This window comes from Anabas testudineus, chromosome 18 (assembly GCF_900324465.2).
Source record: "Anabas testudineus chromosome 18, fAnaTes1.2, whole genome shotgun sequence".
NCBI classification, from domain to species: domain Eukaryota; kingdom Metazoa; phylum Chordata; class Actinopteri; order Anabantiformes; family Anabantidae; genus Anabas; species Anabas testudineus.
The window spans coordinates 14,131,693-14,156,966 of NC_046627.1; the positions used below are offsets into that span (position 1 = coordinate 14,131,693).

General features: G+C 38.8%; 2 protein-coding genes and 2 long non-coding RNA genes across 5 annotated transcripts; 3 read left to right on the forward strand and 1 right to left on the reverse strand.

Moving 5' to 3' along the window:
* Window positions 1-1,920: 1,920 nt before the first annotated feature.
* LOC113151534 lies at window positions 1,921-3,257 on the forward strand. Its single transcript, XM_026344453.2, has 3 exons — window positions 1,921-2,037; window positions 2,128-2,487; window positions 2,614-3,257. Exons 1-3 carry the CDS (start codon window positions 1,989-1,991, stop codon window positions 2,817-2,819), a joined length of 615 nt encoding a protein of 204 aa, XP_026200238.2. The 5' UTR covers window positions 1,921-1,988; the 3' UTR covers window positions 2,820-3,257.
* A 1,967-nt stretch (window positions 3,258-5,224) lies between these two features.
* On the forward strand, window positions 5,225-8,805 carry LOC113157085. Its single transcript, XM_026352349.2, has 7 exons — window positions 5,225-5,442; window positions 6,166-6,285; window positions 6,556-6,608; window positions 6,907-7,269; window positions 7,346-7,435; window positions 7,654-7,760; window positions 7,841-8,805. Exons 3-7 carry the CDS (start codon window positions 6,563-6,565, stop codon window positions 7,877-7,879), a joined length of 645 nt encoding a protein of 214 aa, XP_026208134.1. The 5' UTR covers window positions 5,225-5,442; window positions 6,166-6,285; window positions 6,556-6,562; the 3' UTR covers window positions 7,880-8,805.
* Window positions 8,806-10,443: 1,638 nt separating this feature from the next.
* Window positions 10,444-20,226, forward strand: LOC113157906. Of its 2 annotated transcripts, XR_003298532.2 has the most exons (8): window positions 10,444-10,506; window positions 10,742-10,858; window positions 11,798-11,853; window positions 11,941-11,990; window positions 12,424-13,724; window positions 14,436-14,498; window positions 19,070-19,240; window positions 19,329-20,226. It is a non-coding gene; the product is annotated as an uncharacterized LOC113157906 (long non-coding RNA). The 2 variants fall into 2 exon arrangements; XR_003298531.2 differs by having other exon boundaries at window positions 19,070-20,226.
* Window positions 20,227-21,871: 1,645 nt separating this feature from the next.
* On the reverse strand, window positions 21,872-25,060 carry LOC117153120. The gene is made up of 3 exons (XR_004463545.1): window positions 24,817-25,060; window positions 23,084-23,689; window positions 21,872-21,959 (listed from the first exon to the last, which is right to left on the reverse strand). It is a non-coding gene; the product is annotated as an uncharacterized LOC117153120 (long non-coding RNA).
* Window positions 25,061-25,274: the final 214 nt, after the last annotated feature.

Consider the following 25,274-nt stretch of genomic DNA (forward strand, 5'->3'; position numbering starts at 1 on the left):
GTATGTTATTGTGTGCTAGACTGAGATTTCAACCTAATTTTTGTCATATTATCTTATTTCAATTAGCATTGTCATTAAGTTTGGTCAATGAATAAGCCTTCGTCAATTGATACTTATTTTCATTGATAAAAATGAATCTCTTGAGGATAATGGATGCCCTCATGTTAGAAGGTGACATGAGGGCTCTGACGTCTTCTAGTACAACCTGTTGGCGCATGGTTGTCTACACAAATGAGAGCACGCTAATGTGACGGAGAGTTTCCTTGGGATCGATTGACTCATCAGGAGCAAGCCCGGACATCATCAGACATGCAGAGGCTTTACATATTTCTAATTCACATTGGCAGTTTCTGTGGGGATATTCACATCACGTGAATGAGCCTGTGATTGCAGAGCATTGATTAAACCACTTGATGATTAGTGGTTGCTGGGTTTTAAACCCCTCACTTAGGAAAACAAGGCCAAAGACAAGACAGCTGGTCGACCTCTATGATAACAGTTTTCTATTGAAGCTGTCTGGTGGTTTCATGAGGCTCATTCTAGTTTTCTCTCTCTCAGTGAACGAACCTGGTGGTGTGGTCACCTCTGGTGTCTTCGGCTAAAACTGGTCCAGATCTACAAAGTGCGTTAGAGCCACGTCCTGCACTGGCTTCTTAGAAACCTTCAGCTCAGCCATGATTTGACTCTGATAAAGCGTTAGAGTCATATTTTGGGACACAGTGCTACTTAGTCGCCAATGTTCTGCTGAATATTTGTGAAATCATTTTGATTTCTAAGCTAGAAATAATAATAATATAATAAAATAATAGATCTTCATACTTTTCGATGATGCTCTCGCTGTTGCTCTGATATGAAACAAACAACTTACAACAACAACTCTTGATCGCAGGTCCTCTGAGATCTCGTTTTTGTGAGACATGGCTCACATCATCTGATGCTGCTTGTCAACGGCACATTCACACGTTTTGAATGATTTTTATAAGTCTGCTTAGCTTTAAATCCCACCTGTGCTCATTTCACTGATGGACTGCAGGTTTGCAAACACTTGTCTCTAGTTGATGTCAGAATCATTTCACTTACTTTTTCCACCATCGCTCTAAATGTTTCAAGGCAGTATAATAGTAATAAAACACAGTGATAATGGTAATTCTATCTTCCTCCTATGTTTTGCTGCAAAAAAAATGACACAGCACAAAACAAGCTAAACAGGATGGAGATCAACCAAACTGATTTAATTGGTGTACTACCCAAAACCAGCTCTAACTGTCAGCAAGCTGACTCCACCTTGCCAAGTATAGTAAAAGGAACCTCACGTTCGTCACGTATCATAGGACACATGTTTAACTGGATGGTACCAAGGAGATAAAAGGTAATGTATGAGTTAAAGAGTTAATGTTATTGGTAAATTAGTTGTTGTACATGTTTTTAATGAGAAAACTGGCACTTTTGTGATACTATTTTGTAGATACAATGTTAAATTGTGGATTGTTTGCATAGTTAAGTTGCATCTCTGCTACAGAGAAAGGTGAATAAAGAAATAGTGAGAAGCATGAGAAAGGAAAAATTGACTGAACCAAAAAGTTACTTTTACATTTTAAACTCAAGAAAATGGTATTTGTAATGATGTATCTTCAATGCTTTTTGAGCCAATGAACACATTTCTGATTTCTCTTAAAGGAGATTTAAAGATGTCAATATGTCATCACTGCCAGTGGTGACAGAGTGTAACAGCCTGTGTTATATTTAGATCCCACGTATAGTTACTATAGAGAGTGAAGCTATTTATGTAATCATGCTGCTGTGATTTCCTCCAACCTGAGGACATAGGTCAAATATTTCTATTGGTTCAGTCAAAACCGACGCCACCCTGTGACAGAAATGCATTACTGCTTTTAGTTTTCTTATAACAACCTGTGCGGTTGTAGTTTGTGATCAGTCGCGTGTGATAAACTGTCCCATGTGTTTCTGACTCTTCACGTAGAGAGAAGATGATCTTCAGGATCCTGCTGCTCATCAGCCTGATCTCATGTGTCTCTGGTTAGTTCACATCTTCACTCTATTCTCCACCAACTCAACAATTATTAATAGTTCAATAATTCAAGTTTGTTATTCACTTTGTTTCAACAGGAACATTTGTAGTGAATGTGACACAGACCTCCTATCAGGCAGAGGAGAACCACAACATCACACTGGAGTGGACGTTCACCAACAAACCTGGCAGATCCTCCAAACCCATTTTAATCTATTGTGAACAATTCAACAATGAGAAGAGCTCAGTCCTGTTTCATCTGCGTCGTGGTTTTGAGGTCTCAGAGTCTCAGGATGAACAGTTTTCAGGACGAGTCCAATTTGACAAAGACGTCCTCAGACAAGGACGGCTCAGACTTCAACTAACCAGGCTCAGGACTGATGACTCGGGACTGTACCTGTGTGAAGTGAACACAAACTATGGTGGGAGCTCCAGCAGATGCAGAGTCAGTGTCACTGGTGAGTTAAAGTAGTTGGACTCAGTGATTCATTTATTATGTGTAATAACAGTATTTACACACTAAAATGACTAGATTAAAGCCTGCATTGTTTCAACTTTGGACATTTCTTTGTCCTCAACTGCAGCTATTGATCAGCCCAAACTGTTGAGACCAACAGCGGGTCCACGACCAGAGAGTCGAGGATGGAACGGCCTCATAGGTCTGACAGCAGCAGTAACAGCAGCTGGAGCCATATTGCTCGTCTGTATTCCACTTTTCTTGGCTTTACGTTGTTGCTTTATCAAATGTGTTGACATGAACAAGAACGATGTGTTTTTAGCCATATACTAGACAGACTCTCTATAAAACTGTGACATGCAGGACTTGAATCCTAAAACCAGCAGACATACTGTATTGCCAAAGACTCGCTTCTGCCTCATCTTTTTTTTATTTTTTAATTTATGTACATGCCATTTTCCTGTGAGTTTCACTTACTTTTTAAACATACAAGCTAATATTACTAAAAATAAATGTTTTCATGGTGTCAGATTTCACAACGTTGATGTAAAATGGTAACTTTCATTATGAAATTCATTTCATTAAAAAACATCAATCTGTACATCATCGGACGAACAACCACCGTCTGAACTGATGATGAACAATCAGCAACATTGTTATTATATTTTCTTAACTTATGGACATTTTTACAATGCAAAGTGTTTTTTATTCCTCATGTAAACAGTTTATAATCTGTACATAATGTAAATAAATCTATTTTATATAAATGAAGTTGTTTTGCTGTTTTTTCTCTTTTAATATTAGAGACCAGAACTTGTAAACATAAACAAGTTTACTGAGGACCGCATTAGCAACAATGAACCAGAGTCCATTAATGATAAAAAAGACATGTAATAATTAAAAATATAGCAACAGTGTACGTGCATGCATCAGGGAGAATTTAGGTCATCTGGGGCAGCGTAAAAACAGACTAATTAGTCTGTCTTAAAAAAAATTATGTCAAAACAATTAGTGCTGCAGACGTACACGACCAAAGTCACGTAACTTGATAAACGAAAGAGGGTGTGAACAGGAAGTCGACCTCAAAAAAACAAACAGGTATGAGAAATGACACACATTTTTTTAGGCCACTGCATTGTACATATAAAGAACATACAAACCTGTATGATATAACAATTAACCAAAATAAATATATGACGTTCCATTTTTTTTTTTATTACTGGTCAATATTATTTAATTAGGTCAATATTTGGTATCCCAAATGACCAAATATTTTCCATTTTCTGTTTCCTTTACTATTCCTGCTACTTTTTAGTGTCTCTAAAACTGTGCAGTTATATTTTTTACAGCAGCATGAAGCAACTATAACTTGCAACTATAATTACAGATGTGTTACAGATGTTGAATTTCAACAAATTACTTTTTTTATAGATTTTTTCCTCTAGATGTCAATTGTATCAATTTTCAGTTTTCAAGTTTCAATTTTTGTTAAATATTTTATTTTTATACAAACCACTACTGAATCCATCAAATATTCAACATTGAAAGATCTTCAGTGTGTCATGTGCAGTGAAGTATTTCTGTCACATGATGGCACCAGTGAATGTGAAAAATGTAAATACAACCTTTCTGGGGACAATGATCCTGCAGATGAGTTACTAATGAAGTATGAACATGAAGAAATTAGCTCAGCTGGACCTTTTATTGATTTATGAATCACACACCGAATCTAGATCTGTATAGTCTGACTACATGGCCATACGTCATGTTATAAGTCACATATTACACAGACACACACATATATTTGACTTTCAGTCTGTAACAACTCTAACAATATTTTGCTGAATTAAATAGAAAAAAATTATAAATTAAAATTATAAATTAATATTTACAGATATTTTGCCACAAGAGTGTGTAATAAACATGATATATTAATAAAAGAAAAGTTTTGGTGCACACTCTGATGACACCGTTGCAGAAAGCTCGTCAAATAACATCTTCACATAAATCTTCATGCAGACACAAGGTTCACGCAGACTCATCACATTTACATATTTTATACAACTGAAATATTTGTACATTGTTTTTACAAAAAGGAAAAACTAAACTCTCATAGTTTAAGGTGCAACAAGAGAAAAGTAACAGAGGTAGCATATATTAAAATTGTCATAACAGCCTGACATGTAGAAATTATTTGTTCTAGGGTTGAGTCCTACATGTTTATGACCCTAATGTGTAACCGTAGATTTCAAGTTATTACAAAACTAATTTTTACACGGTTATAAACATCTAAATTCAAAGTTTTAACTGTCCTTGTGGACTTACAATTCACATGATCAACTCAACATGCAGAGGCTTGTTAAACATGTTCACCATCACAAGGTTACTTTGTTTACTAAGTTGGCATTGATGCAGCTCAGACTGAGGAATGTTCGGGTCGTCCCAGCCAAACCTTCCAAATAGCACAGAAAAAAACTGTGGATCTTAATCTATTAGGTGATTGTTTCCACAAAGTCTGTAAGGAATCTGGAGGTCATCACTGACTAACAGTCAGACCCTACCTTTTTACCTTTGTGTTGTCTTTTTTCGACTACTGTAGTGTCGTTTGTAATTGAACCTCTGAGACGATTTATTTAAATACAGCATATTTAGAATAACAACAATTAGTACAGGTTATGTGATTTGTGGTTGATGGGGAACACAAACATGCGTCTGTGCTGTTTTAAATGAACTTAAATATTTACAGCAACACTGATTGGTGAGACTGGTTGGTGTGATTTGTGGCAAGCAAATCACCTTTTTCTTTCACTTCTGCAGGCATTTAAATTCAGCTACTTCCTTGTTGGAGTCATTTGGAGCTTGGTGCATTGAAACAACCGTTCTTCTTATCAGCTCAAAATAAAAAAAAATAATGACACAAAGTGGGATAACTCGCTGTTAGCTTTCCGACAACCAGGTAAGTAACAAAAGTATAATGTGTGAATTACTGTTTTTTTTGTGTGTGTTTGATCTGTGTATATAAATTGTTGTACATTTAGGTATGTGTGTTTACACACGGACTTGTTAAATCACCATCAGCAAAGTTTAGAAAATTAGTTAAAGAGATAAGACCAGTCAAAAATGTTAAATATATTATATCATATATATGTAATTATTTTAAACTTTATCGAGCTCTATTAACTCTTCACTGTTTTCAGGTTTAGTTTCTTTTTTGTTCAAACCTGTTTCAAGATCGGGCTGCAAAACTAAAACAATTCATAAATTGTTGGCTGCTGTCACTAAAAAGAGATCTGTTTGATAATGATTTATAATTTTCATCTGACGATTACAGAAACTTGACAAACTGTACCTACAGAAACACTGGTTGACTTATTCTGGTTCTTCTAATTTACATTATTCTGGAAAATTGTTTGAAATCACTACTTTCAGTGTTATTATGTAATTTAATTAATTCACAAGTTTGACGACATTTTCAGATTCCTAATTTGAAAATGTATAAATAAACTGGTTTTTACTTTATTACTTACTTCCTTGTTCAATCTGAATACCACAACAAACCAAACCAATCAGATTTGACATTTGACAAAGAAGTCCCATGTTGCTATGTGGCCTTGTTGTCAAGCGACTCTTTAGAGACCTGAGTTTGTAACAGTGGATTAAAGAGTGAATTCATTTTCAGGTTAGATCTGACAACAATGCATCCAGAGAGTTATTCAAAAACACAACTGCACCCTTGCCTGCTCATCCTTGGACGAGCTTGTCAAGCTGACAGAAGATACTCCTAAAGACACACAAACAGGTGAAATTGCAGTAAATATACACTCACACACACACACACACACACACACACACACACACACACACACACACACACACACACACACACACACACACACACATATACAAGATCATATTCATATGAAACCATGCACTGTATTATATTGTTAATGGTCATCCAGACCCTAATAACATTCTCATTTTCCTTATTATCTGATCCTGATGCAAACTTTAGAAATGACAAGAGGAATTAATTCTGATAATAAAATCTAAATCTCTAATTATCTCACAGTAAGAAGATGATTTGGATCCTTTTGCTTGTCATCTTGACCTCCTCTGTCTGTGGTTAGTAGGACTTTGTTATCGATTCACCTGCTGATTATTTTATAATTTAAATGGCCAATTTACAGAAAGTAAATAATTTTTTATCATAAATTGATGGAGCTCAAAGTAACAGCGATTAGTCCAAAGCTAAACATTATTTTATTACTACTACTATTATGATAACTATTAGTATTACTACTTCACTAATTTGATCGCTCAGCATAATTTAGATTACACAAGAGAGCCACAAGAGAGATTCCACTAAATTTAATGTAATTTAAACTGCTTCCGTTTTTTGTTCCTTCTCTCTCCTTTACAGGGATGCTTGTTGTGAAAATGTCTCTAACTTCTTATCAGACAGAGGAGAACGAAAATGTCACCTTCAGATGGGACATTCAGACATTCAGAAATTCAGAAATTTATTTGTCTGTCTTCCAAATCAAATGTGTTTTCCATTCAGAGCCACCTAAGGTTTTGTACAAAATGGTAGAAAATATTGAGTACACAGAGTCTCAGCATCAGCAGTTTGCTGGACGGGTTCAGTTGGACAAAGACGCTCTGAGAGAAGGATGGATCGGACTTCATTTGTCCACAGTCACAGCTGAAGACTCTGGAAAATACCAGTGTGATCTGGCTGCTGATTATGACAGGAAAACAGGGAGATGGGGGCTTGAAGCCACTGGTAAGTGGACTAGACCACCATTACAGAACTGTAACCAAAGCAACATGTTGAACTAATTCAGATTTCCCTCCTTAAGAAATGTTTGTTCTGAGTGTGAGTCAGGCCTCTAATGGAGGCAACAGAGACATGTCCTTCAACACAAGACAGGATGGATCACCAGATAAAGGTCAGTTAGAAGACTTCAGGTAGATGTTCTGCTGTGAACATCTACCTGAAGTCTACCTACAAACTGTGAACACAAGAACTGGTGCAACCTTGTGATAATAATGATGTTAGGTATAAGCAACTTATAGCAAAGCAAAATAATTTTAAATTCAGCAACAAATAGAACTAGGTGCTCTGTCAAGATGTGCCACAGTGTAACCATGTTCTGTCTCCACACAGGTTTAAACCAAGCAATTAACAAACCAAACTGGGCTGCATCCATTGGACTTCTGGCAGTAGCTCTCGCAGCCATTGGAGTATTAACAATTAAATGCTTTCACAGACAGGTATTTCTATTAACTTGGTTTTGATGTAACTGTGTCAGTGTTTTGTCCATATTTACTGTTGGTTTGTATCTACCATGCAGATCAATACAGAAGTGGAAGTTGCAGCACTGAGTGGGTGATTGTTCAGCAAAGTACAGACATTAGCATCGACACCCCCGACTCCTCCAGGTGTAATTGAAGACAGCAGAAATAATGTGATGGCTTACCCTTTTATATAACAGTCTGATAAAATCCCTATAGTATCATATATTATCAGATGAAATGTCATGACAAACAAATGTTTATAGTACATATACTCTGTTTTCTTATTTTGCCAATTCTGCCTGAGGCAACTTGCAGAGACACAAAACAAATACAATAACATTAGCATCTGAAATTTACAGTGTGTGTTGGCATATTCAGTGTTTTCAGTATGTGATTTCTGCATTTGATTTTTGTGATGTTCCACAGTCAAACGAGTCTTTTAATATCAAAGTAACAATCTGCAAACAGTAGACACCAAAACATGTAAAAATACCACATTAGTCTGCAATATACCTCAAAGAAAGTACAAGTTTCTGCAAGTCGTTTCTAAAACTTTATTGAACACACTTATGCTCCCCTCTAATTACTTATTTATTAGTTACTATTAATAATTTACTTTACTGATTTTTATTATTGCTGTAAAGCTGATTTAGATCATCAATCACAGTGAACATTGTGTCTAATCATGTGCTACTGGAGTCAAAGGTGTGTTTTATTACAGGTCAAAGTACGAACTGGTTTTAAAAGTATAACTCAACTGTAATAGACCACCTTGTTTTTAATTATGTACAGTTAATGTGTGACAGCTGCAGTATATCAAAACTGTTGTGTTCATTAAAATACCTACTAGTTAAATCATGTTTTACTCTAGCCTTCAGAAGTGTGTGTATAAAATACTTTAAATTGCTTTTTCCATGTAGTGGTGTTGGTCAAATTATATCATGGCTTTTATTTGGACACTTACAGCACATTATGTAATAACTGAATAATAAATAATAAACATTGAGTGACCTCTGTGAAACTTGCTGTGTTTCATTCTGTCCAGCAGAAAGGCAACAGAAACAGCAGCTGTTGTTCGTCTCCTTCAGACTTTTTTCGCAAGAGTCGATGTGAGACACTGATCAGAACCAGACTTAACCTGCAGTACCTCAACCATCAACATTAATGCAGAACCTGTATTTAAAAGAGACAAAACCTGCCAAAAGGTGTTAAACCTAATCATCAGGAAACAGATCTAGACATCTAAACACTGGTGATAGAGGATTGAAGTTGAGATGCAGCATGGATGGAAATGACAGTAGAAAGAGATAGCATTAGGTGCTTTAAATGTTCTATGATTAGTATGATAACATAAAAATATATATATTACAATTGAGAGAGGAACTTTAAAGTAATGACCAGATGAGGTGTCTTCCCGTCTGAACTTGCACTGAAAGCTTCATTTCTACAAACCTCAAACTGCAAAATAATGAAACTGAACATTAACACAGTTGTTGTTGCAGTAGTAGTAGTAGTGTGTTAAAGTGTCTTCATGTTAATGTTACACTGTACTTCAGGTTGATGAATGCACAAAGATTTCTGGTTGTAGATGCTGGGCAATAAAGCTTTTTTGTTTTGTTTGAGAGATATATATTTCTCAGGCCTGATCACTGTTCATCTCCACAATCCACAATCAAAGTTTCTATATATTTAGAATTGCTTGTGTGCTTTTAATCAGGCTGCACAGATTAGGTGGACCATATCATCTGTACAGGAAAACAAACTAATGCTGCTGCTGCACTACCAACTACTTCTACAAACAACTCAGTGGAAATAAAGGGAATGTTCTTCATGTTCTGTGTTTTTTTTTTTTTTTAAGTGGCAATAGCTCAGTTGGTAGAGCAGTGGTGAGCCCCGGGTTCAGCGGTTCTGTTTCACATTCCTCCAGGCCACATGTTGTGTCGTCAGTCAAAGCACTAAAACCTCGTAGTGTCGTCTATTCTCTACGCTTCCAAGGGTTTCACTAATATAATCACTTTATTGTACTTTAGTGCAGTATTTCTATACTGGTACTATACTTTATAAACAGTTCTGGTTCTTAAAAAGCTCTATTTTCTAGGTAGGAAAGAAAAAACCTGCAGCCCTTTTCTTTTCATATTCTTATTTAGAGAAATAGCTGCTGAAGTAAAGTTCGACTTGGTTCGACATCTCTCTGTACTGGTGGCCACGTCATGAACTTCAGGAATATTGGTCTATTCCTTTCTACCTGAGCAACCTAAACCAGGTCTACAATCACTGTCACCCACTTTGCTCCACTGACATGCTGACAAACCACAGAATGTAAACAGCTGTGTGTTTGCTAATGCTCCAGCTTTCTCCTCACAGCTGTGATACTGTATTTCTATTTCACAGAATTATCTTCTGTGAAATGCAAGTAAACCAAATAAACTGTTTTGCTGATTTTTGTTTACTTAAATATATATTCACATTGTTAGTACTGGTTCTGTTTTATTCAATCTTAATGTTCTAAAATTCATCTGTTAACACTTTCTCTCTGTGTTCATTTACAATAATTGGTAACACGTCAATTTAAATATTAAAACTGAACCTGTGGTATTACTTTAAATGTTCGTGGCCACAACAGCGAAACTCATCACCTTTATTCTTTCTCTTTGCAGGTATTTAAAGCAGCTACAGTACTTCCTGATCTTGAGTTATTTGGACTTGGATTTCTAACAAACAAGTAAGTAACAGAAATAAAATGTGTTATTTCTTGTTTGTGTTGTGTTTTATCTGTGTATATATATTGTGGTACAATTACTGCTGTGTGTTTACAAAGGACTTCACCATCATCTAAGATTAGTAAATAATTTAAAACCAACTGAAAATCTTCGTAGTCTGTTGTTTATTTATTTAATTTTCACTGCATCAGGAATGGAAATGAAACACTTGGTTAAATATTTACATTTAATCTTCAGGAAGATACATCTGTTGCCCGACTGTAGTGACACTATTTCACCAGACAAACAGAAGTAAAACAGCTTTTCAAGCTCATAATTAAAAAATTTACAGATTGGAAGAAACAACACCAACAAGTAAGTAACAAGTAGTTCCTTGTTCCTTTATCATTTACATTTTACATTTTAGTCATTTCGCAGACGCTTTTATCCAAAGCGACTTACAAGTCATTACAAGGTACAATGGTAGGCAGGGTGAGCGTGAGGAGGTCTTGCCTAAGGACCCCTACTGGTGTTAGGCCACAGCTGGGATTCAAACCCCAGTCTCCCACATGGGAGGTGGTGATGTTACCACTACACTAACCAGCCGCATCAGGATTTTTAGTAGGGAGAAATAGGGTGTTTTAACTTTAAAGTTAAAACTGTGCTTCCACATATGAAATAGAGAAACAAAGCATTTTAATACACTTACCTAAAACCTTATTGTTTTTTAATCTGATTTTGTTGTTTAAACCAAATTGAGTTTTAAAATGTCCTGATATTGATTAATTCAATTCAACATCATTTTATTTTTATAGTGCCAAATCACAATAGAAGTCACCTTAAGGAACTACATAATGTTAAAAGTTTAGGAACTTGCAAAATATAACTTTATACAGAATTATACAGAAAACCCAACAAACTAACAAATTAGTTACGCCCTTGTTTGACCTAAATAAACCAATGGACTGATAGAAGAATTGTTGTTATTTATGAAAGTTTAAATTGAGCATCTTTCGAAACTTTATTTTATAACAGTGAGAAGGAGAAAGAGTATTGCCTAAGCTGATCCCAACAATTGTGTTTCATTGTGTATTCTTGGAAAACCTGCTTGTGCACATTCCTGCCTTTGTTTGTGTTGGGGAGGAGTTATTGGTTTCAGCAAAAACATTTTCATAAGTAGGAAAATGTTAATCTACCCTGAAAGAACCACAACAAAAAAAGGATTAAAAATGTAAAGCATGTTTTATTTAAAATGATAAATATGTTTAATTGCTTTTATCCTGGCTTATAACATATTTTCTGCCTCCTACACAGAAAAAATGCAACGAATTGTTGGACTGGTGTCAGGCCTGATTCAACCCATGCTCCAGGTTTTCTACCATTCTGTTCTGATCTGTTTTATTAAAATCAAATTTTACAAATTTTACATTTTACTAAAATAAAACTGTTTCTCACAGGGAAAAGAAGATGAGGATTATCAGAATCTTCAGTCCTTTTTCTATAGTAGGTTAGTATTAGGACGTTAAGCCATCAATTATTTATGAATAATCTGCAAACTTTCAAATATGTCATGGACCCAAAGTTAGTGCCTGGAACCGGTAAACATTTCACATTGCATTGAAAATGACAGAAAATAAAAATCAATTGTCTAAATAATTGACATGGCAAACACTGATTTCACCTTATATATTTTTATTTATATATCGCCAACTTTTGTTCACCACAGTTGATTTATAATTTTAATAAGAGGATGAAACATCCAAAGGTGAATACTTTTTATAGCCACTGTATGTCCACTGCAAATTTACAGCAATTTTACATAGTTTTAATAGAACTAGTTACAACATCAACTTTCTAATCAATAAAATCTTGTGTTGTGTTGATCAGTGAATGTTCTCAGTGTGTCGGTTCCTCACTTTCTGTCTGTGTCTCCCCAACAGCAAGTTCATCTTTGGACTGGGACTGGGACTGGGACTGGGACTGGGATTGGTTGCAGCAGGTGTATATTTGTACATCACACGCAGACCACCTAGTGTTTCTTTTACAGTTTACAATGCTGAAAAAATCGTCCTGGTTTTGTCTAGTAAAAGTTAGTTAGTTAGACTTAGGAAAAACCCAGTCAACGGAGTCAGCTAAGCTTTCCCATCAGCTCCAGCGGGTTCATATTTTTTGATTGAGGATGACAAGCTGTAACTTTCTTGTCCAATTAATTCTTACACAGCTGATCAGAATGCTTGGGGTCACTGTCTGGCTACACAAATTATTATATTCAATCAATAATTGCCAAGAGGGAATGGGATGCCTCTTTCTTTGGATTGGTATTGGTACTGTTTGTTCTTTGCTTGGATCCAAACAGCTCAAACTTGGACTAATCAATCCACAAGACTTGGTTCTACTCATCTAAATTTGAACTTTTCTATCAAATTGCTCAATCTATTTAGGTTGTCTTGGCCGTCCTGACTTTAGTTTCTGATGCACATTGCCTCTGCACACTGCTTTCTCTCTTGTTGTATTTAACAATAGAGCAGCAATGAGGAATTATAAAATAATGACACAGACGTGTTAAGTGATTGTTGACCTTTCAATCATGACAATACTCAGAGATCAGAAAAAGAGCATTTGAGGTATGTGTTTACAGCAAGTCTACCTTCAGTTTGACTTTTCTTGACATTAATTGGATGTGAAAAATGCTGAACTTGCTGAATTTGAAAAATTTTGCTTTTTGTTGCTTTTATTTAATTGTGGACAAAATAGTTTGTTATCTCAATCTCAAAATAAATAAATAAATAACTTCTGATCATTAATTCTGTGTATCACTTTTGAGTGAAAGATGAAAATGTCATTAACATTGAGAAAATTCATAATAATATATTTTGTGTGGCCTCAAGTCAGATCATGTTGTAAATTAATGTTTAATTCTTATAGAAACTGCTTTTTGAGGCCTGTTGACCTTTCTACAATCACAAAACTCAGGGATTAAACACAAAACATCTGTATTTACAGCAAATTCCCCTTCAGTTTTACTTTTACATTTGCAGCCACACCTGTCATACGTGCCAAAACACACTGGACAACAATAGAATCTCTTAAGCATGACCTCAGCCCACATTTAATTTTATTTGCAGTTCATATGATTGGTAGTTGATCTACTACACAATCAGGTTTAGGTAAGCAGCTCTAGGTGCGTATCTGCGTAGTCTACTTACCAACACATGACATCTCACTGCTCATTTGACAAAAGGTAGGTAACTAAAACAGGCTACAATGCATGTTTTATTTAGTTAAATATATGTATTATAAATATACAATTATTTTATGTTTATTATATTAAGTTTTATTTATGTGCTTACTGCTATCTGACCGATTTTACGTGACAGATAGCACACGTTGAATATTGATGGCACAGGTTAGAAAACACATTTCAGACTGTTGATGTTCAAGCTTTATTGTAATATCATCATCTTTAGCCGAAATGTCCTCCAGGATTCATTCAACATAATACTGACTGTACCTTAACTCTTTTGGTTGGTCCATGATTCATTGTCATAATTGCAGTATTAAGTGTCTGTTAAGGGTGGAGTGCCCTCTATAGCATTTGGTTTAAATGCCCATCATTTATCCATAAACCTCAGTTTTACCACATGTGGCAAAAGTGCATATTCTCTGGTTTTATGTAAGACTGTTTTACCTGTATCTTAATTTACTAAACATTTTAATACACCACAATGTTTGAGACACGTGAGGAACTGGACTTTAATAATGGAACAACAACAAATAATGGAACCTAATAATAAACATGGTTGCAATATCTAAATGGTAAAACCAAAACTTATAAATAGGGAATGTGCACAGCAAAAATTCCCAGAAAGGATTCATCTTGAGAAGCTACAGGTGCTCTAACTATCTGTTCTGTTGCACTAAAATTAACATTTTGTTTCCCCTAATAAAACAGTTTTTCCATAAAGGTAGAAGATGAACTGGATCCTTCTTTTCAGTCTGACCTGTTCTCTCTATGGTTAGTAGAAGTGAACATAATTATTATTGTTTTTTATTTTCTTAAGCAATGTTTATGTTACAATTCCCCCCTTCTGCCCCTGTCAGGTTATTCTGTTTTGTTTTTGTTCTGTGTCTCACCCTCCTGCCACACACCCATATATGGACTTCCTCTTCCCCCACTCTCCACACTCTGGACTAATTGACTCATTCAGTTCACCTGTGCATCCCTCTGTTTTATAAGCACCCCTCAGTCCTCAGTTCGTTGCTGGTTTGTTGACTTTCACGCTCATTCATTGACACTCCTGCTTATTCATTCATGCTGCACACTGTTCATGGATCCACACCACTCGTTCGTCAGTTTGTCACTCTTTTTGGATACTCTGGACTCTTGTTTATTTCGTTCTGGACTGCACTTTGTTGGACCTTGGTTTTGCCCGTGAGTTTGTTTTTGTGAGTTTGTGAGTTGCCTGCCTGTCTGCAGTGTATTTTTGTTTGTTACTTTGTACATCTAGTTCGTCTTATAGTTCTTGTCCATGTTAGTACATGGTTTTTCGTTGCTACTTTGTCTAGTTAGCTTTGTATGTTTGTTCTTGTTTGCCTGCCTTCCGCAGTGATTTCAGTTGCTACTTGGTCAGTTTATGGTTTTGTTTGTATCTCTCTGCCGTGTTTTTGGGTCTTTAATTTGATACTTTGTTTGTTAGTTTGTGTTAGTTCCCTGTGTCCCCTGCCCTTTTTGTTAATAAATATCTTTTTGTTCATACCCGTTTGGTCCCCGTCAGTCCAGTCAGTCAGTTCGTAACAGAACAAACCAGCCATTACCGCGACCATGGAATTCCCTCAGTCCACCACTGGTCGCTCCATTTGTCTTCCCTCCTCCCGTTTGGTCTATGGCTCTGCAGTCGCCTCACCCGACCCTTTGGAACCCGTTGCTTTGAGCCCAGAGGAGGCCCGCTCCATTTACAGAGAGCTTAAGGCCCAGTCAGCTCCGGAGTTAGATCTCCGGAGTGGTTATGCGGTTAGCCAGCCTCCAGTATTCAGTGATGCCCAGTACTCCCTGTATGAGGGAACCCGCCTGGCTTTGTGGATGGGATTTTCCAGCAAGCGCCGACGTCCACGTCGGAGGCGGAAGGCTCCCCGGGTTCCAGGGTCAGTTGCTCCGGGTCCCATTCCGGTTATGGCAGCTAATGCTGCCTTTGTTGGTTCTGCAGCCGAAGCTGTTTTTGTTGGTTCGGCAGCCACTGCTGCTTTCGTTAGTCCTGCAGCCCCCGATGCTGCTTTTGTTGGTTCTGCAGCCGAAGCTGCTTTTGTTAGTCCTGCAGCTACTGCTGCTTTTGTTGGTCCTGCAGCTAATGCTGCTTTAGTTAGTCGTGCAGCCGAAGCTGTTCTTGTTAGTCCCGCAGCCCCTGCTGCTTTTGTTAGTCCCGCAGCCCCTGCTGCTTTTGTTAGTCCCGCAGCCCCTGCTGCTTTTGTTAGTCCCGCAGCCCCTGCTGCTCTTGTTGGTCCCGCAGCCCCCGATGCTGCTTTAGTTGGTTCTGCAGCTACTGCTGCTCTTGTTAGTCCCGCAGCAGCCCATGCTGCTTTAGTTAGCCCAGCAGCCCATGCTGCTTTAGTTAGCCCAGCAGCCCATGCTGCTTTAGTTAGCCCAGCAGCCCATGCTGCTTTAGTTAGCCCCCTAGCCGATGCCGTTTTTGTTAGTCCAGCAGCCGATGCCGTTTTTGTTGGTCCCGCAGCTCCCGCTGCTTTTGTTGGTCCTGCAGCCCAGGCTGCTTTGGTCTCGGCTCCTGTTCCTGTCACGGATCCGGCTCCTGTTCCTGTCACGGATCCGGCTCCTGTTCCTGTCACGGATCCGGCTCCTGTTCCTGTCACGGATCTGGCTTCTGTTCCTGGTCCTTCAGCTGTCGCCGCAGTTGCAGCCACCTTGATTGCTGCAGTCACCGCTGCTCTGGTGTCAGCTGCTGCTCCGGTCCCTGCAGCCGCCAGGTTCCCAGGCGGGTCGACGCAGAGGTCGCCGTCGTCGCCGTCTCTTCAGTCTTCGGACGGGTCGACGCAGAGGTCGCCGTCGTCGCCGTCTCTTCAGTCTTCGGACGGGTCGACGCAGAGGTCGCCGTCGTCGCCGTCTCTTCAGTCTTCGGACGGGTCGACGCAGAGGTCGTCGCCGTCTCTTCAGTCTTCGGACGGGTCGACGCAGAGGTCGCCGTCGTCGCCGTCTCTTCAGTCTTCGAACGGGTCGACGCAGAGGTCGCCGTCGTCGCCGTCTCTTCAGTCTTCGGACGGGTCGACGCAGAGGTCGCCGTCGTCGCCGTCTCTTCAGTCTTCGGACGGGTCGACGCAGAGGTCGCCGTCGTCGCCGTCTCTTCAGTCTTCGGACGGGTCGACGCCGAGGTCGCCGTCGTCGCCGTCTCTTGACTTCGAACTTTGTTTGTCACCCCAGGAGATGTGGTGGGATGACAATGAGGACACCACCACCCTGCTCCTGTCTCCTTGGGGGGCCCCTGAGAACTGTGCTCCTGTCCTGGCCCCTCAGCTCCAGCTGGCTCAAAGTTCGTCGCCGCCGGGCAGTCCGCCCGGGGCTCTCCAGTCTTGTTCGTCGCCGCCGGGCAGTCCGCCCGGGGCTCTCCAGCCTTGTTCGTCGCCGCCGGGCAGTCCGCCTGGGAGTCCTCAGCCGTCTTGCTGCTCCCCGGCTCTCTGCTCGCCATCCGGCAGTCCGCCTGGGGGTCTCCTGCCTCGTGGGTCGTATCCTGGCCCCCGGCCTGGGGGTCCTCGGCCTGCTCTCCGGCTGGCTTTCCGGTCCCCGGTTCTCCAGCCGGCCCAAGGGTCTCGGGCTCTCCCTTCTGGTTCGTCGCCTCCCGGCCGTCCGCCCGAGGCTCTCCCTTCTGGTTCGTCGCCTCCCGGCCGTCCGCCCGAGGCTCTCCCTTCTGGTTCGTCGCCGCCCGGCCGTCCGCCCGAGGCTCTCCCTTCTGGTTCGTCGCCTCCCGGCCGTCCGCCCGAGGCTCCGTCTTCTGGTTCGTCGCCTCCCGGCCGTCCGCCCGAGGCTCCGTCTTCTGGTTCGTCGCCTCCCGGCCGTCCGCCCGAGGCTCCGTCGTCTGGTTCGTCGCCTCCCGGCCGTCCGCCCGAGGCTCTGTCTTCTGGTTTGCCGCCTCCCGGCCGTCCGCCCGAGGCTCTGTCTTCTGGTTTGCCGCCTCCTGGCCGTCCGCCGGAGGCACTCCTGGTCTGTTTGCCGCCTCCTGGCCGTCCGCCGGAGGCACTCCTGGTCCGTTTGCCGCCTCCTGGCCGTCCGCCGGAGGCACTCCTGGTCCGTTTGCCGCCTCCTGGCCGTCCGCCGGAGGCACTCCTGGTCCGTTTGCCGCCTCCTGGCCGTCTGCCGGAGGCACTCCTGGTCCGTTTGCCGCCTCCTGGCCGTCCGCCGGAGGCACTCCTGGTCTGCTGCGCCCGGTCCCTCCACCGGGCCTCCCTCCGCCCGCCCGGTCTGGTGTTTCGGGCCCTCCTCCGGGCCTCCCTCCCCCCGCCCGTCCTGGTTTGTTTGGGGCTGTCTGGGATCCGCCCCTTGCCGGGGGGGTTCTGTTACAATTCCCCCCTTCTGCCCCTGTCAGGTTATTCTGTTTTGTTTTTGTTCTGTGTCTCACCCTCCTGCCACACACCCATATATGGACTTCCTCTTCCCCCACTCTCCACACTCTGGACTAATTGACTCATTCAGTTCACCTGTGCATCCCTCTGTTTTATAAGCACCCCTCAGTCCTCAGTTCGTTGCTGGTTTGTTGACTTTCACGCTCATTCATTGACACTCCTGCTTATTCATTCATGCTGCACACTGTTCATGGATCCACACCACTCGTTCGTCAGTTTGTCACTCTTTTTGGATACTCTGGACTCTTGTTTATTTCGTTCTGGACTGCACTTTGTTGGACCTTGGTTTTGCCCGTGAGTTTGTTTTTGTGAGTTTGTGAGTTGCCTGCCTGTCTGCAGTGTATTTTTGTTTGTTACTTTGTACATCTAGTTCGTCTTATAGTTCTTGTCCATGTTAGTACATGGTTTTTCGTTGCTACTTTGTCTAGTTAGCTTTGTATGTTTGTTCTTGTTTGCCTGCCTTCCGCAGTGATTTCAGTTGCTACTTTGTCAGTTTATGGTTTTGTTTGTATCTCTCTGCCGTGTTTTTGGGTCTTTAATTTGATACTTTGTTTGTTAGTTTGTGTTAGTTCCCTGTGTCCCCTGCCCTTTTTGTTAATAAATATCTTTTTGTTCATACCCGTTTGGTCCCCGTCAGTCCAGTCAGTCAGTTCGTAACAGTTTATCATGATTTCTCAAAATGATGCCCTGAAATGACTTCTTCATGCAATGATACTCTGATAACTGAAAATAAAAACCTACTTAAAAACCTACTCTATTTATTTAAAAAAAAAAAAAAGTAGACTTTCTAAACAGCTATAACAAAAATTGTGTTTTGAGACGCTTAATTTTAAAACATTCCCTTCTGTCTTTACAGTATTTGTCTTAGGCTGATGTTGATAATAAATAATAATATTAATAATACAATTGCACAGATTAGAATTGTAATGCTAGCCAACTCTGTTTTCTCTTTCTGCTCTACAGGGGTGTTTGCTGTTCAAATGTCTCCAACTGTTTATGAGACAAAGGAGAACAACAACATCATCATCCAACGAGAAAAGGAATTTATTTTTCTGGCTGCATTCATAGGAACTCTGGCTGCAACAGTTGTTGCAGCCCTTGTAAAATTACTTTGGGACGACCTACAACAGAATGGTATTTTTGCTAAGTTGATTTTATTGTTTGTATTTCAGTGCGTTGGTATTTTATCTGTACTTATTTCTACTTTATGTCAAATATGCAGATTAAAAACAGAAGGAAGTTCTAGTGCTGAGTCCCTGATTGTTCACCAAAGAAATGAAGTTGACCCCCCTTACTGCTCCAATCGTCAATGTACACGACATAAATTATGGGAAGCTGGTATGACTTATCCTGACTGACTGGCACTGTACACTTCTCATTGTCACTAAACCTCTTTTACCCGTTACCAAATACAGTAACATTAGAGGCTGGAAATCAGAACCTTTTAGTTTCTGCAAGTAAATTCTCACTTCAGTATTTTTAGCAAAGCTACAACTAATCACAGACATGTTATTGCTATTTGTATTATTCTGTGTTGGTGGTGTGAAGCTAAATATATCTTATTTCCTTTATTGCATTCATCATACTACTATTCATTCATCACCATATACACATCAGTATATATTTTTTTCCTGCTAGATCCACATATTTTTAGTCTGTGACATTTTCATCTTTCAGCTTTTGGCTCTACAGTATATAGCACCTCAATAGATTGAATATATTATATCAAACAATCAAGAAGCTTTTATCTTTTTTTATATATATAGAGGATTAAAACAAACTACTTACCCAGAAGCTTCCTCAATCTGGTCAAAACAAAATAAATCTAAACGAAAACAAAAATGTCTACTAGTCAGCCACAACAATACCACCACCTGGTGGTTTTAAACTGTGGTAGACAGAGGGCAGCAGGGGCAGTACGTGCCAGTTTTATGTGATTATGATCTTATACAAATTTTGATTATGACCAGCAGCATTCATATGTTTTCCATGCTGACCCATTTCAACTGGGTGATTATTGTGTATTATTTATATTGTATATATGAGGTGTAAACTATAAACTATGAACTATTTTGGCCCTTAAAATCTGAAACATTTTTTATCCACTAGCCAAATAATAGGAAAATAATAATAATAACCTAATCTTAAAAGTGGAAAAAACACTGTTATAGTATTTTTCAGTGTATCTTGTCTGTGCAATCTATTTATTTGCATCATCATCATCAGCACTTTCTAACTTTTAAATTTTCAATCCTTGTGAACAAACGCAGAACCTCGTTATTTTCAATTATGCACATTCATTGTGTGATTACAGTGACTAACTGTTTTATCTCATTTACTTGTGTGTGTGTTTACAAGACTTTATAATAAACTAAATTAATGAATTAAAAATAAATTCCTGTTGAGATAAAAAAAATTATCTTGTGCATTTAGACACTTTCTGCTGAGTGTTTACAGTACTACATGATATATATGGTGTCTACATGTCTGCAACTTGTGCATACTTAGAAACAAACAATCATTTTAATGAACAAACAAAAGCAGCAGTTCTTTCTGATACAGTCCAACAAACTTGATGATCTAAATGAGCAAACAGCTGATTCCTGCTGAGAAGTGCAGTTTTACAGTTTTTATATCAAATAATATTTCTACCTTGTTTAGGTTGTAAAACCTACTGATGGGCATTGTTACAATGCACAAAGTACACACACATTTATTTAAGCAAGCACTACGTCGTGTGACCTGTACTATCTTTCATCATATAATGAAAGAATAAAAATAAACTGAATTAATGTAATTTAACTTTAAAGCTCCATGTGTGTAGTTCACAATCTCAGAAAAAACATTTATACTTTTTTTATGACACCTAACAATAAACAAACTTGTGCTGCAGCAGATTATGTGAATCTACTCTACAAAAATCTTCAATATAAAAACATTTAAACAAGTTTCACTCAACTGTAGTGCGTCATTGCATAAAGAAATTACAATGAAAAAGTATGAAAGCAAGAAAAAGTATGAAAAAGATGCATGTGAACCAACATCATTCCTGAGTGTTCGAGTGGTCCAATCAGAGTAAAGACGTAATCTCAACACACTTGATGTCTTAAGAATATGTGCAAGCTGAAGCAGGCCTTCAAGAAACATTATGGAGGTCTAATCTTTATGAAGATCAAATCACATTTCATGAACAATTTCTTGCAGAAAACGAAAAATTGCATTGCAGTGCATTGTATTCACTTACTTTTTCTTGCCATTGTATTACATAGAGCCATTTTTCTTTTTTTTCCTTTTTGTTTTTTTTAAACCATAGGTTATCAATATATGTTTTACAGTTTGAGGTAGACTCCTGTTATCGTATCAGTAAAGTGAATTTAGCATGTTTCACATCTAATATACATAAATATAAAACTGTTTCCTCCATTAGGACGTTTTGTGTGTGTCAGCTGTTGAACTCTGGCTCCTAAATCATGATTATGATTATGTTTCCTTGACATGATTAAGTATGTCGAGGAAACATGTGTTTAAATAATTATTAAATGTATTTTGTAAAAATAAAATAAAAAAGTAATTTCTGTGACCTGTGAAGTTATTGGTACAATGGAGAATTTTTGGCAACATCTTCTCTTTGACATTATTAAGCACATTGCTTCCATCTATCCATCTGCTGAGCAGTACGTTCTCACAAACTACTGGAGTCTGAAGATAGTAAGTATGGAGTAAATGCACAAAACGTAACAGACAACCAGTGCAACTACAGCCATTAGTCCTACTCCACAGTAAATGCCAATTATTACCCAATGTGTTGTGTTGACTTCAGGTTTTGTCTCAGGTTCAGACCAATGTCTTGTCGCTGTAAAGACACCAAACAAATCTGTTATTTATGTGAAAAATAGAAAAATTTAAACAACAACAACAACAACAACAAAAAGAAAAACATAAAAAGCTAAATTTTCTAGGTAGGAAAGAGAAAATCTTCAACCTTTTTCTTCTCAGATTCTTATTTAGACAAATCGTTGCTGAAGTAAAGTTCAACTTAATCAGTTCCCTTTATACTGGTAGCGATGCATGAACTTGGCCTTGTACTTGAGGAATATTGGTCTAATGCTCGTGGCTTCCAGTTACCATTATTCATGGTCATGCATCCTGCAACTGTCTTCTTCAAAGCCCACTTAAGATTTTCTAGTGACGGCCACACTAGATTCTCACAGGACTTCTTCTGCAACCCAGTCTTGGTCGACTTTTTGATTGATCTAGTTGTCCAATGACATCCAGGCTTCAGCTTCATCACAGACCACACCCAGGATGTCCTGATACTTGAATGAATCTGTCATGCCTTCCACATGCTGCAGGTTTCCAGTGCCAGAGGAAGCATAGGAGCCCCAGAGCATCACCAAGCTGCCACCACGTTTCACTCCAGGAAAGGTGTTCCTTCAACTTATGTTTTGTTCTTCTTCCTCCAGGCAAACTAATTCACTAATTCACTGGTCTGAAATGTTCCACAGAATTCCACAGAACAAAATCCCCAATCTCTGCCTGGGTTATATGAGTTGGAGATTTGTACATGATTTTTGGGGGGAGAGTATTTTCTAGACTTTGCCACAAGTTGGTAAAAGCTAAATTTTTGGTTGAATTTGGAGGAACTATTTAAAACTTGCTTTCTGTTATTTAAATATTTAAGTTGTTCTTGTTTTCTTTGTTTATTGCAAACAGCTGAAAGTTAATCAATTTCATCAATATACTTAATTTAAAATAGTGGTTGAATAGAGCCATTGCATCTATGCAGGGGAGCTCCTGCACTACATGATGTAGTAGTCACATAGCCGATTGATGAATGAGATTTTCATCATCTTATATATTATTTGATAAATATAACAAACAAGACATATTTACTGTTACTGTTATTTTGACATATTAGATAATAAGATAACTTCTAGCCTGTACAATGTGATTCCTTAGTGCTTCTAAGTAATTTACCAGTGATGTTGAGTCGACATCTGCCAGAGCTCCAACCACAATTTGTTCCCACTTTACAAAGGTACAGTCCCGAGTCATTAGTCCTGAGTCTGGACAGTCGGAGTCTGATTCGTCCTTCTCTGAGGACGTCTTTGTCAAACTGGACTCTTCCTGAAAACTGTTCATCCTGAGACTCTGAGACCTCAACACCATTACGTAGATGAAACAGCCCCACAGGTTTAAGATCAGTTATCAGTTCACAGTAGATAATATGAAAGGTGATGGCTCTGTCAGGTCTGATATTGAACGTCCACTCCAGTGTGATGTTGTGGTTCTCCTCTGCCTGATAGGAGGTCTGTGTCACATTCACTACAAATGTTCCTGTTGAGGAGACACAGAGAGAAAATGAAAGAATAAGTGACACTTTATCTGTAGAGTTATGTGTCCTGTACAGTTTTCAAAAGGTAATGCAATACTAATAATAACTACAATTCAAGGACAAACAGAACATAAAGAATCTCCCTGATAAAAGTCCTTCAATGTATTACTAAGACCGAAGATGTGAACTAACCAGAGACACATGGGTTCAGGTTAATGAGCAGCAGGATCCTGAAGATCATCTTCTCCCTGTGAGAGGAGACAGAGGTGAAGAGTCACAAACATCAGATCAAAGAGAAATGGAATCAGACAGATCAGAGGAAAAGAAGAAAAACAGAGAGGAAACTGAATCAATCAATCATCATCTTAATTCTAGTGTCAGAAACAACATATATTAAAGGCAACACCAGATAGTATGACTGCAAATTGGAGGTTTTAGGTGCTTTAATCTATTCCTGTCACAAGATGGCACCAGTGACATGATAAAACAGTTTCAGAAAAATTGGGAAGAAAAGTCTTATCCAACCTGATCCTCACATTTTATCATAAATAGAAAACTTCTGGATTCTGATTGAATGTTGCTTTCAGCCCAAAAACAGAGAGCGAGCTATAAAACTAAACTTGAGAGAGGTCTAGACTCCAATATGCAATGTTTTACTCTAATCAACTACAAAATTAGATACGGCAATCTTGTCCTTGATCCAAATTTCTCCTCTTCCAAATATCTAGAATGTGGCAGGTGGACATCTGAAAGCCTGGTTGCAATTTACAAATGCATATTTAAAACAGGAAGCACAGATTAGGAAACATAAATGATTACGAAATACATCAGAACTCTGGTCACAACTTCTCTGTGCAAGCACATGACTGTCATGTATGTGTTTACTTTCACTCATGTCACATTTTCAGGCTTATGACATTGTTTTTCCCAATTTTCTTCTTCTTTTTGTGATCATTTCTCTAAACCTTTGAGTTTGAGTTTGAGAAAAGAAAAAACAATCACAAAGAATATAATATAACTTCATTATGCATTTATAAACATTCACTAACATTTTTTCTGTTTTTCATACATATTGATGAAAACACATTTCATTGCACTTCTGAATTTTAAAATTACAATGCAAAACAAAATTTTGCTACTCTAACCTAAGCTGCCAGGTTCATAATGTCAGTGTGTGACCAACTACATTAAGCTACTAAACTCATGCAAACAGATATTTGTAATGAACACTGCAGATTAAATCTTTTGTAATACCTCAACTTCAATGTGTTTCTAAGTTGGTCAGTATGCTTTAATGACCAGTGCAGCAATGACACACATTTCTCAAAAGCAACAGAAAAAAACGAAATTAAAACAGGATTAAAATGTCACAAACCTTGTGAATGATGACACTGTTCGTCGAACGTTGCATGTCCACTGTTGATTCTTAATTGAGGGTCGAGGAGAAAAGGTGGAGACGACGGAGTCACGCTGAGTTTGACATCAGCAGTTCTCATGATACAGGGTCAGAGCCAGTTTTCATTTTCTATTTGATTGTGAAAGAAAACTGTCTTCTGATTTAGTGGTTTAGATTTCTTAATGTTTTATGTTCTCTGGGTCCAATTGTTCCACATAGGCTTACAATAACAAATGAATGAGTGACTAATTCACTCACCAGTTTCTCTCTTCAAAGCAGAAGTAGGGTGTTGCAACTAAATGTTTTAATGCCTCTCTTCACCAGAATACACAAAATGACCATCTCCGTCTATTTCTCATTCTATTACATAAAGAGAGTGACGTAGTCTGCTTAAAATTGATTCATTTAATCCCACTACCCTTACAGCTTAATGCAAG